Genomic DNA, 12,301 nt, shown 5'->3' with positions numbered 1-12,301 from the left:
CTGGACAACTGGAAGGGATCAATCTAATATGCAGTAACACAGCCCTGCTAACGTAGAAACATGGCACTTGAAGATTCCAGGGCATTTCCACATTCCTGGCAGGTGAAGACTAGCACAAAAAGTCATAGGCGATGCACAAATCGAGACTCCTGCTTGTTCTCACATGATGAACGTGAAATGCTAGCCAGCTGTATCACACAAGGATCAACAGATACCCAGCATAGAATTAACTCAACATGCTCATGCCATTTCATTATGGAGGCCTCCCCACCAGTCTGCCCCACACCTGGCTCACAAAATTGCTTTACGATCCTTCCTTGACCTCTTGCTCCTTCTCTCCAGAACCACACTGGAAGTGTCCACAGACCCTGAAACAAACTAGAAGGAAACAGCCAGCCCCCAATGAGTGCTCACTGGAGAAGGTAGTCACTTGGGGCAGAGAATTCTGTATACATTTCCCATTTTGCCAGCCACTGTCTGCCCTCTCAAGCCCATCATTTACATGGGCTTCATATGAAGCTCCATGTACAATGCAGTTCTTTTCTTTTTGCTGCATCTTTGGGTCTCCAGCTTACTTAGCAACACCAAATTCAGTGCTGGTGATGTGGCTGAATCCAGGTCATGCAGCGGTTGCATGCTCCTACCCATGTGCTTCTTGAGTGACAAGAGGAAAGAAAAGCAAGAACATGTCAATGCCATGGAGATTTGGGGAGGGGTTATTCTTCTGAGCCTGCCCACCCACAGCAGGGCTTGCTCCTGGTTCTGCTCTGGGCAGGCATGCTGCAGCAATGCTGCTGAGGTTCCCCCAGCATCCAGTTACAACCCAGAGGCCAGACCTAATGGCCAGGGCGGCACTCAAACGCACTCAGCACAATGCACCAGGAGCACAAGGCAGCAAAGCTGTGAATGCAAAATGCAAGAATATGGCAACAGGAGGAAGACAAATCTTTAGCTGGCTTGGAATTAAGTCAACCCATTTTGCAACTCAATAGCTGGACGAGAGAAAAACCTTACTAAAACACTGTTGTTTAAAGAAAAACCCTGCAATTTCTGAAAGCTGCATAACGCACAGTAAAACCCTTCCAACGCTGAAGCACTGAAATGCAGACCCACAAAGCCTGGGAAAGCTTTGCCATTTTTGTATCAGAGCAAGCAGAAAACCTTAGGCTACCTTAGGTATGTATGATACCCTACCCCCTCCCATCCATACAAGAGCAAGTACAGTAGAGGCCTTGGTCTTCGCAGGGGACAACTGAATAAAGCAAATGGTGGAGATTCTAGGCCAAGACTGATCCATCATGTTCTCTTCAACGGAAAAGTCCAGCCCATAGTTTTTTAAAACCACGTTGCTCATCCTTACTCAACCTCATTTCCAAGCAATGGAAAATAACTGATTTTTTTTTAAGCTCTCATATCTCAAACACCTTTGCAGTCACTTCCTCACCAGAACTTTAGAAACAAAGTTCTCCTCGGGCAGAAACATGACACCTGGGAAGGATCAGACGGAGCATTTGAATTCATTAGCATAAATTAGGGGGGGGGTGTCAAACTGGGATTTATAACAGGGGGCTGGTGTCAGTTTCAGTCAGCGGCGAGATTGTTTTACCTGAAGCATGCTGATCCACCCAGCCACCTACCCCAAATACATTATCCATTAGAGGAGGACTCTGTGAAGAACGACCCATACCCAGAAAAACACCAGGGTCCCAGCGTGATGTCTGAGCTGGGCTATTCTCAGTGGAGAGCAGGGAGTTGCATGGAAGTAACAAAGGGCTGAAAGCCCACGTACCTTTTTCAGAAATGTGCCGACTGTTTCTCGCTTCGTGGCTGTGATGCGCTTCACTCCTTCTGGCGACTGGACACGGATTATCTGTTGAGACCAAGAAAGGAGAGCCTAGAATTACACCATGTAATGCCACAGGCTGCCTTGATTTTGCTTCTAAGCAAAAAGTTCCCAGCTTTTAATGACCTGAAAGGCAGAGTCAGGAGCAGGACAGCCTCTTGGGCAGCCATACCCTTTCTCTCTCATTAAAGTCAGTCTGTGGATGAGATTACAGGATTACAAGAAAGAGCTGATCCACTGTATCTACAGTGTGCAAACCAAGACTCCCACATAACGTGCGAACTGAATCACCCTAATTTGTACGGCTTTTCAAAAACAAGGCTGATAAAAGCTAAGGGGCAGAGAAGATCTCTGAGAAAGCAGCCAAACCAAACTATGAAATGAAACAAAAAATTCAGAGGATGATTCAAGGATGTATTTGGTAGCCGTGTTGGTCTGAGACAAAAAGAAATGCAAAACTCCAGAACTCTTGGTTCAGGGATGATACCTTTTATTAGACCAACTAAGAAATTGACAAAAAAATATCTTTTTCTGCAAGCTTTCAGGCACACATGCCCTTCCTTAGGGTCAGGGAAAATTCAACCGGGTAAAAAGTCCTCATAGGTAGAAAATAAATTTCTTTTTGCACAGACGAAGCTGAAGATGCAAGTTCGTTCCTCTGGGTGCTTTGAATCTTCAAGGATGCTTCAAAGCTTCTAGGAAACAATATATTCAAAGCCCAGTTCTTGTCCTGAGAGACCAGCTTCATTTGGGCACAGGACTAATGGGCACTTTCAACATCACTGCCTTACTGATAGTCGGCGTCTACTGCCAATAAAAAGATCAGGAGAATCAAGTCACTGAGACCTAAGGCATTATGGTCAGACATAAAGCAAAATGCTTAATAGATTTTCCATGACAAGCCTTTAGCTGAAATGGGAAAGACGAGCAGTGAAGGCAGCTGCCTTAAGGAGAAGAAGCCAAAGGTGATTCTTTCCATAAAGGCAGCCTGGCTGGGGACCCACGGCATATTTGTCGGCATCTCTCTCGCTCCCTGGAAGTGAGAAAGTGGCAAAGGCTCCGACAGCACCTTGGAGTTGCTGCAATCCCACGCAGCAGGAGCACAAGCAGACAGGAGTCACTCCAGACGTCCAGGGCAGCAGGTGACACAACATGGAGGCTGTCAGGGCAGCAAGACACCATTCCCGCCCCCCATGGAGACCTGGATGTGCAAAGCGAGGGAAAGCAGCACACTAGAAACAGGAAGCCTTGGCCTTTCCCTTGGTCCTTCCCTTAGAGCAGATTGCACAATGCAGGTAGAAACCAGCCTCATCAATATTACATTCAGGTGCAACTCACGGGCTGCAGGGATGACCCTGCCTTGCTCTGACATTTCTGAGCACAAGCAGGCACCAGGTGCATCCAGCACTCCCAGCGGGGAAAGCCCCTGCTCTGCATTTGTAGCTGAGACTAAGAATATTGAAACAAAGCTGTACTGAAACAGTCCTGCTTCCGGGGAGCCTTGGGACTATCGAGGAAGCTACTGGGAGCAACGAACACCCTGGAACCTTCTCCCAACCCCTGGCAAAGAGGATGCTGACTCTGCCCAATTCCCAGAGCCGCCCAGATCCAGCTAGCAGGAGGCCAGCTCTGACAGCTGGGTATTTCACCCCAGGGCACAGGCAGGCAGCATGGAGCCACACTGCTAAATCCCTGACTCATCGTCTTCTCCCATCAAACACAGACTGGCTTGGCTCTCTGGAGCCTGCTCCAGCCACCCCCAGCTCAGGATCACGTTCCCAGCGCCATCTCCACCTCTGACCTTAACGAATGGGAAGTGTGGAGGAGAGGGGAAAGGGGCTTGGGTTTAGAAGCCAAACCCCAGCTGAAGGCATTCTTCAGCTCTGCCAAGGGCAGATGATCCATAGGGTCCAGATTCATCCATTGTAAGGGGCTGGAAGCAAGATGTTCTCAGCCAGGCAGCTGCTGCCTCGCTGCAGGGATCCATAAGCCCCAGGCAGGTAAAATTCCTAAACAACACATCTCCAGCAAAGCCGAGGAGGCAATTCTTCTGCTCAGCGCCGGCAAGATCGCAGATGAAGGACTGTGTCCAGTTCAACACAGACGTGCACAAGGTTGAGAGAGTCCAGAGAAGAGCCACAAATACAATCAGAGTTGTACATAGCAAGACATATGAGGACAGGCTGAGGGACAGGGACTCTGCAGCCAGAGGACAAGACGGCTGAGAGGGGACCTGGTGGCAGCTGACCACTGTACTAGGAGAGGACATCAAGGGCTCAGCAAGCAACTGGTCCCCAGGGCATCCACGGGGAAAACCAGGAGCAACGGATACAAACTCCTGATTAGGCTCAGCATTAGGGAAAATTCCTTCATGGTCAGGGTGTCCAGACTGCAATAAGCAACCCACAGTGGTGGTACAATCACTGACCCTGGACATCTTCAAGAGGAGACTGGACTGTCACCTCGCCGGGGTCACTTGCCCCTGTTATCCTTCCTGCCCGGTGCCAGGCGCTGGACCGGACGGCCCCTTCCGGCTTCACAATACACAAACATCACTTATCAGCTCGAGGGAGACGCGACCCATCAGGGTCAACCCATCTGTGCGTTTCCGGGGTCAACTGAACAGAACCAGCTGGTTCAGTCCCTCCCCACCCCCCAACCCGCACAGCTCCGGAGCAGATGAATCCGTGTAAACCCTGCTGAGGTAAAACCGGTTTTGACCCTCCAGCCCCAGGGAGGCCCGGGTGGGAAGGCAGGAGGCTGCCCCCGCCCCAGGGACCCTCGGGGACCTCCCAGGGATGGCAGAGTGTCCCACATTTTGAATGGGGGGAAGAAGGGCTTGGACTTGGCCCTCAGTCTGACCCTTGACCCCGACGGTTGGGGGTGACCCCCCCAAAGGTCAGCCCTGCTGCAGGGCCCTCCAATAGGTGGGGGCGGAAGCAGGCCCCTCCGACAAATCTGCTGCCTCATCTCCCCACCCCGCACTCACGATGGTCTCGGCCATGGCGTCCGCCGCCGCCGCCGCCGCCGCCGCCCGGCCCCGCTCCCTGCGCCGCAGCGTCCCGCGGCCCCCGGCCCCCCAGGCCGGCACCAAGGTTCCGGGTCCAAACGGTTCCGGCCCCGCTCCCCAGCACCGCACTTCCGGCTTCCGGCGCGAACCGGAAGGGTCCGTTGCCACCCGCCATCCCCCGCCCCCTTGTGGTGCATCACGTAAACCCTTCCCTCCCCGCACGTCGGTTCCGCCGCATTTCTGTTCCTACCTTCTAAGCCGCCCTCCCCGGGGCAGGGAGGGGGATGGATGGAGGCGGGCGGGGGTCAGGGAGGGCCTGGCCCTGGGTACACTCTGGCCGGTCGTCCCCCGAATTTGTGGGCTACAACGTGCTGGGCAATACCTGCTGCCCTCTGCCTCCCCACAAGCTGTTTTTCTCCGATTTAAAACGCCTGGTTTTCTCCAATTTAAAAAACAAACAAACCTGACTTTCATATTAAAAACAAGCAACCCGAAATCCGCACTTTCCCCCATGATTGAAAATGAAACATCACTAATATATACACAAGCCGGACTCATGGTAGAGGCGGTTTATTAGCTTTTTGGAAAAAAAAAAAAAAGTAGTCTTTAATTGCAAGCTTTCTTGAATTGCACGCTTTCATTGCAAGTGCCTGAACGCTTGCACTTGCAATTCAAGAGTTTGCAATTAAAGACTTTTTTTTTTTTGCAAAAATCTCGGCGGTCCAATAAAAGAGATCACCTCTACTACCAATCTGGATTGCTTTTTTTCCTCTAAACCAATATGGCTACAATCTGGAAACCAGACTCGTATATACAAAATATGTATAGCGGTGTTTCATTTTAATCACGGGAAAATGTGGATTTTGGGTTTCTTTTTTTAATCCGAAAATTGGGGATTCTTTTAAATCAGAGAAAACCAGAATCCCTGCACATCACAGACCACCCCCCCCAGCCACCCGCTCCCCCCTGGGCTTGACCCCCCTGCCTTGCCCCAGTGAATTCAGAAAGCCCCACATGCCAGGCCACGTCTGCTCAGGGCAGCCCTCCAGGACGGCCCTGGAGGCTCCAGGAATGAGATATGAATCTCCAGGAGACTCGGCACAATGTACCAGGAGCACAAGGCAGCAAAGCTGTGAATGCAAAATGCAAGAATATGGCAACAGGATGAAGACAAATGTTTAGCTGGCTTGGAGTTAAGTCAATCCATTTTGCAACTCAACAGCCAGACAGGAGAGAAACCTTACTAAAACACGGCCATTTAAAGAAAAACCCTGCAATTTCTGAAAGCCGCATCATGCAGAGTGGATCACCCTGGTGGTCAACGATAGGGCATTCATTAAAACAAATATTAAATGTTGAATGACAAATCTGATTTGTTCAGTAGTCCAGTGGGTTTTTTTAAGTGTAATAGTCATCTGCATTTGGCTTCCTGATGTCAAGTTCACGCACCATAATCCATACCTGATGCACGCAAGCACACGGGCACGCTGGCACTGTGTGTCATGGGCACACTGGCATTGCAGAAACCTCGCGGAATAGAGCTGGCAACCCTACCCAAGTCCGTCTGTCAGGCCAAGTGTCTGTAGGGCAGCCCCAGGCAACGCTCAGGCTTTGTAACAGTGGTGGACAAATGCACGTAAAGGAGGCATTGACTGAACTCTCTGGGGCTTGCAAAGGCTTTGTACACTCATGCCAATGCCTCGGTCTGTACCCCGACCCCCTGGGCACGTCCAGATTCAGTGCAAGTGCTGGGTCACTAAGCCTGCTTCTCTTATCGCATAAAACATGCCAGCACCCTCCCTCACTGCTCAAAAGGTTCAGAGAAACCCAGTTACCAGTGCCCAAAAATGCATATGCATGACCCGACTCTTTGAATCTGTCCTGCAGCTAGGGTGGCCATCATAGAGGACAGTCTGGTTTTCTGCTCCTCTGTCTTCTATTGATACGAAACCTGGTGCCTTTATGTCCTCTGTTTTGCTCTCAAAATATGACAACTGGACCGTCCTCTATGATGGCCACCCTACCTGAAGCCCTGCTTAGCCCTGGCTCACTGTCTGCTCGCATCAAACACAGAGCAGATCGGTTCGGCACTCTGCAGCCTGCCCCAGTTCAGGATCACAGTCTCCAGGATCCCCGCCAATGATACCTCTGACAGTAACAAACGGGACGTGCGCAGGAGAGGGGAAAGGGGCTTGGTTTGGAGCCAAAACCCAACCGAAGAGATTCTTCTGTCATCCACTTCTGCCAAGCAAGTGTCACAGGGCAGATGATCCACAGGACCTGACTTTTTGCAACCCACATGCTCTTTTAGCAGCATGTGAGTTGCACATGGGCCAAAAGTGTCATCGTTGCACCAAAATGCCCTTGATGAGCTGCTGACTCCTTCCATCAGCCAACAAGCTAGTGAAGCCTGGGATGGTCTCCCACCCAGGACGCCGGGTAGAAGTTTGTTGCCAGTTCTCAGCTTCCCCTGGTGCCAACGGCACAGTCCTTAAGTCCCTTGGGCCACACCAGTGTCGCCGCTCCCGAGCCGCGGTTGTGAACCTAGTGCTCAGCAGCCTGGCAAGCCCCCTATGTTCATCCATGAAAGGGGGAGCAGGCAAGGAGCACAGAGGACATCACCCTTCTCCCTGCTGATCTGCAATAGTGGCTAGCTGAAGCGATAACGTTTCCCCCAGCTAGCAAGTTCCCTCAGCATCAACCCATCCTCCTGGGTCGATGTGCAGGCAGGAGGATGTCTGGATTTGTGCAGGCAGGAGGAATTGCATGGGGCAACAGGTGCTACCTGGGTTCAAAGGAATTGAGGGCAGAGTTAAAACATAGCGTACAGGACCCAGTAGTCAAATTGCTCTATCACTGTGGTCTTTGTAGAGCTAGAAAGAGCATCTGACTGGGTCCCAAGACAGCCCGAGGAAGAAGAAAGCATCAGAAGAGGACACCAGACTACGAGATCAGTGCATGCTAGGCAGAGCGATCACCTGCCATGCAGCCCCTGCTGCAGTCAGGGGCTGTGGAAATACAGGTGGAGAGAGAATCAATGAACGTGGGCAGAAACCTCTCGTTATCAGCACCCCTGTTCCCTGACAAAGAGATGTCAAAGGAGTACGACCCAGGAGAAGCAAGGCACGGCATCCATGTAGGGAACGCCCAGGGTCTGCCGGACGAGGGGTGCCACGCAAGGTGAAGGATCAGCAGCGAGAAGGCCTGCACATAACACCCTGTATTGGGAGCTACTAGCTAACAGAAAAAGATGCAAACGGACTAAAAATTAAACGCCTGTGCAATGTGCATGCTAAGGGAGGTGGAGGAAGCTGGATTGGGCATGGAAGGAGGAACTATGAGCAGTCTCCCAAATAACAACCCTGGGAACATATGGACATGGGGGGGAAGGCGGATGGAGGCTGCACGGCTGAGGAGCTGCTGCAGATGAAGCAGGTGTCACGCAAAGAGGAAGGGCCCAGAAAAGCCGCCTATGCCAAATAAAGGAGGACTGAGGATAATAGAGCCAAGACCCTGATGGACACAAGGCAGCACGGAGACCGTGGCTTTGGGCACCCCGTTCTGCAACAGGCTTTGACTGAAGGAGGAGAAAACTGAAGCCTCCACGAGACACTTTAATTGGGGCTGTCTCTACACTGGTGCTTGGGGAGACCCAGGGCAGCATTTCCAGAAGCTCCTAAATGATATAGGAGCCCAAGTCCCGCTTCCAGAAATGCCTGGCTTAAATCTTACTGGGAGTCAATGGTACGTGATCCCTGGCACTTTGCAGCTGGGAATCGGGCTCTGTCACGGCAGAAATATTACTCTGAGTAAGCAAGAGTGGGGATCTTCAAAGGAGCTTGAGGGAATTAGAGAGCTGACCCCCATCATTGTTATTTATATCCTGTATTTGCCCCAGCATGGCATTTCTTACGTATCCCCTTCACCTGGCAGCGGGTCTGCCAGCTGTTTGAACCTTTGAAAATAGCCCCAGGAGCTCTGCTTTTGGAAATGGGTTCCTAAATCACCTAGGCCCTTTAAAAAATGTTTACCCAGAGCCATGAGGGAAACGCAAAGCAGGGCTAAGCTGCGGGAGCAGATTTCGGGGGCAGGGGGGTACAGCTGAGCTGCGAGCAGCCCCTGGGGATGGCTGATTAGAAACCACCGCCTCACCAGGGCTCCCTTTCTCTTTGCAGCCATTTGGGCAGAAAGCCCTGAACTACGCCCAGCTGCAGAGGAGCCAGAATTGGTCCAGAGGTGCTGGGGCCTATTTAAGCCATGAAATGTGACTTCTCACATGATTCCAGCATGATCGAGATATCTGCTCAGCCCCGGGGCTCCCCTGCCTCTGCTCCCACCCTGTTGCTTGTGTGGGCTTCTTGCTGACCAGGCCTGGGAAAAAAGCAGCAGGATGAAATTCAAGCACAGGCTGGAAGCAATGCGAGGCAGGCTCTTCAAGTGCCCTGGCACTGCTGAGCAGGAGGTTTCCCTTGAGGAGGTGACGGTGGAAGAGGATGAGCGCAGCTGCTTGCTACCCAAGGTAAATGCTAGGTCTGTGCTACAGGCTGGCTGCAGAGATGCTGGCTTAATGCTTCTCCAGGGGCTGCTTTGTGCATCTGGATGCCCTTGGGTAGGTTTGGGGGTTGCTCTCTACCTAGGAGGTGCAAATACTCTGAGGAGCGGTTGCATTCCTAGCATCTGTCTTCTCCTCCTCGCCCTGAGGGTGCTGAGCAGACCCGACTGCCCTGAAGCCAGATAAGACCCTCCAGCCCTGGCTGTAAGGGTCAAACTCTCATGAGCCCTGCAACCATTAGCCCTGTTCTCAATCAAGGGGATGACTTTCCTGCCTGTGCTGGCTCCCTCTGCTAACTGTCTAGCAAGCAACTAACCTCATCCAGAGGCTTTGGGGACTGGAGGAAGCTTTAATTCCTGTCCCCAGCTCCTGAGCTGGGCTCTGCATACCCACGCTGCTCTGGCTAGGCAGGAAGAGCTTCTGTGCAGCTTTTTAGAGAGAAGGGCTAGCGATGGGAAGGCATGTACCCTGGGACCAGTGCCATGCTGTCAGCTCTGGGTGAGGCAGGTGTAATTCCTGATGGACTTGTGCAGTGTGGTAAAACCAGGACTAATGGCCAAGCAGCTGAAGATCCACTCCCTCTGGGGAGCATGGCCTGAGCCGGAGGCATCTAAAGGAAGGCAGCTTTCTTTGGGAGGGCAGCCCGTCTTGACTGGATTGTTACAGGGATCCTGAACTATCTGTGTGTGGCAGCCTGGTGCTCTACAGCAGGGCATAGGTGGGGCATTTCTTGCCCTAGGCCCCTCTGATCTCTGCTCGGGGCCCTCCATGCTGTCCCACCTCCAGTTCTGCTGGATCTACAGCATGGGCCTCTCGGCTTCGGAGGGTGTCGGGCTGCGGGGTGTAGGACCGGTGGGAACAGGCTGCTGTAGAACCAGGACCGGGCACTTCCAGCCGTAGGAACCATTGCTCATTTCCCAGCTTCCCCATCCCCCATGTGGTGCTGGGCAGGACACTGGTCCTCCACCCCTGCATCTACCTGGATGCTGGGTCGGGGCCAACCACATGGTCTGGGGGCTCCTTACCCCTGTCCCCCACTTTAAACTGAGCCCCAAAGCCCTGAGGTCTCCCTGAGGGCTGGTTGCTTTCAGCACCCTGCCCATCTCCCATGACGGGTTTGGTTTGGCATCTTCCTGGGACCAGAGCTGCATGCCAAGCCCCCTGGGCTAGGGCTTCTGCAAGGTGGGGGTCTGCTCTGGGTGAAGCCAACTGACTCGTTTGCGCTCTCTCCATCCCATCAGCGCCCCGGGCTGGGCAGGCTGTTCCTGGTGTCCCACCTCCGTGACGTCCTGTCCTTCTCCACTGAAGACCCAGACGCCGACCACGCGTGCCTGGGGAAGTGGCAGCGTCTCGAGCCACCCCTGGGCACCTGCAGCTCCTGCGTCCGGTACGTGGCCTTCAGCTGGAACCTCCTGTTCTCCATCCTGGGCTTGCTGACCCTGGCGGTCGGGCTCTGGGGGCTCCTGGACAAGGAGTCGCTGCTGGGCGAGCGCGTCGGGCTCCTGGGCACGGACCCCATGCTCTTCCTGGCCCTAGTGGGGCTGGCGGTCAGCACGCTGTCCCTGGCGGGCTGTGCGGGGGCCCTCTATGCCAACGTCTGCCTCCTCAAGTTCTTCACTGGGGGTGTCCTCACCTTTGTGGCCATGGAGCTCCTGGGCGGGCTGCTGCTGTACACCCTGAGGCACCGGATAAAGGACTCGCTGCGGGACACCATGCTGCTGGCCGTGCTGCGATATCAGGATGACCTCGACCTGCAGTTCCTCATGGATGAAATCCAGACGGGTTTGCAGTGCTGCGGGGTGGAGTCCTACTTGGATTGGGAGACCAACCTGTGAGTAGCAGGCCTGGGGAGGGCTCTTCTGGGGTGCTGAGTGGCAGCTGTGAAGCCTGAAATGACTTGGCTTTGGGAAAGCCACCAGTATGGGGTTTGGCTAGCACGGAGCGCGCTGCAGCTGGGCAAGCTGCTGTTGCATGTATTGTACAGGAGTCTTTGCAGCTGCTTACCATGCCCCTGGGCTCCTAGTCCAGTGCTGTGGGGAGTGGAGGCTTTACTGCTAGGATTGCTGCAGTTTAAGTGGACCCTCTCCAACCCACCTTGTCCCATCCTAGGTATTTTAACTGCAGCTCTCCCGGCGTCCAAGCCTGTGGCGTTCCAGCTTCCTGCTGCCTGGAGCCTCTGGGAAACGGGACCATCGCCAACTCGCAGTGCGGCTTTGGGGCCCTGGGCCTGGCGGCCTCCGTGGCTGCAGGCACCATCTCCCTTGGGGGCTGCCTGCCCCAGGTGACACGGTGGCTCAACAGCCACGTGGGGGTGATCGGATCCTACTTCGCCTGCCTGCTGGCCGTGGAGGTTGGAAGCTTGTTGCTGGCCACCAAGCTGCTGGTGGATGTGGCCCTCGCTCGTGCGGCGATCCAGATGACCCGTGGCACGAGCCTGGACCCTGGACACACAGGGCCGATGGGAACTTGACTGGCTCTACACAAGCTGACGCTGAACCTGAGGATCTTCCAGCCCTACCTACCCTGAATGCCCTGGGGTACGAGCCCTGCTCTCTGGATGGTTGCAGAGAATGGCCTTTTAGCCTGTTGTGTGGAAGGAGGGCTCTGCTGTGCTTGCACAGCCCCTCCGCTTTCTGAATAAACCTATGGACTGACTCAAGGACTTGGGCTGTCTTGTGGTGTGTGGGGGTGCTTTCTCATTTTCCCCCCGACTCCACTTACCTTAGGTTAGCCTGGGTCCTTGCAGCAGGAGCAGTTGTGCTGGGCTCTGCCTGCTGGGATGAGCTCCTTTCTTGCAAAGTCTGAGCTCCTTTGCAAAAGGAGATGCCCTGTTCCTCTATGCCCTTGGCAGTATGTGTGGTGGCAGTACCCCAGGGCCCTGGCTGAGGGAGCATGG

The 12,301-nt window shown here is 53.6% G+C and overlaps 2 protein-coding genes across 2 annotated transcripts in view; one reads left to right on the top strand and one right to left on the bottom strand.

The window, feature by feature from the left end:
- NPLOC4 (NPL4 homolog, ubiquitin recognition factor) overlaps positions 1-4,998 on the bottom strand; it is a 35,847-nt gene extending 30,849 nt beyond the window's left edge. Inside the window, exons 1-2 of the mRNA XM_090061664.1 lie at positions 4,833-4,998; positions 1,790-1,870 (exon numbers count right to left, since the gene is read on the bottom strand). Coding sequence (XP_089917790.1) covers positions 1,790-1,870; positions 4,833-4,847 — 96 coding nt within the window. The 5' untranslated portion in view covers positions 4,848-4,998. The remainder of the gene's footprint in view (positions 1-1,789; positions 1,871-4,832) is intronic.
- Positions 4,999-9,242: 4,244 nt separating this feature from the next.
- TSPAN10 (tetraspanin 10) lies at positions 9,243-12,067 on the top strand. The gene is made up of 3 exons (XM_090060481.1): positions 9,243-9,372; positions 10,647-11,236; positions 11,515-12,067. The coding sequence occupies exons 1-3, from the start codon at positions 9,244-9,246 to the stop codon at positions 11,873-11,875; spliced, it is 1,080 nt and encodes a 359-aa protein (XP_089916607.1). The 5' UTR covers position 9,243; the 3' UTR covers positions 11,876-12,067.
- The last annotated feature ends 234 nt before the right edge of the window (positions 12,068-12,301 follow it).

The sequence above is a fragment of the Crocodylus siamensis genome, chromosome 8 (assembly GCF_052110815.1).
Source record: "Crocodylus siamensis isolate JL-2025a chromosome 8, ASM5211081v1, whole genome shotgun sequence".
Taxonomy (NCBI): Eukaryota; Metazoa; Chordata; order Crocodylia; family Crocodylidae; genus Crocodylus; species Crocodylus siamensis.
The sequence above is the reverse complement of the archived record's forward strand: the minus strand, read 5'-3'. Positions and strand labels throughout refer to the sequence as shown.

Bases quoted from the DNA above. Each gene is read 5' to 3' on its own strand.
- TSPAN10 (XM_090060481.1), top strand. From the start codon at position 9,244: ATGAAATTCAAGCACAGGCTGGAAGCAATGCGAGGCAGGCTCTTCAAG. The intron at 9,373-10,646 runs GTAAATGCTAGG...CCATCCCATCAG, and splicing joins GCAGCTGCTTGCTACCCAAG to CGCCCCGGGCTGGGCAGGCT. The intron at 11,237-11,514 runs GTGAGTAGCAGG...GTCCCATCCTAG, and splicing joins TTGGATTGGGAGACCAACCT to GTATTTTAACTGCAGCTCTC.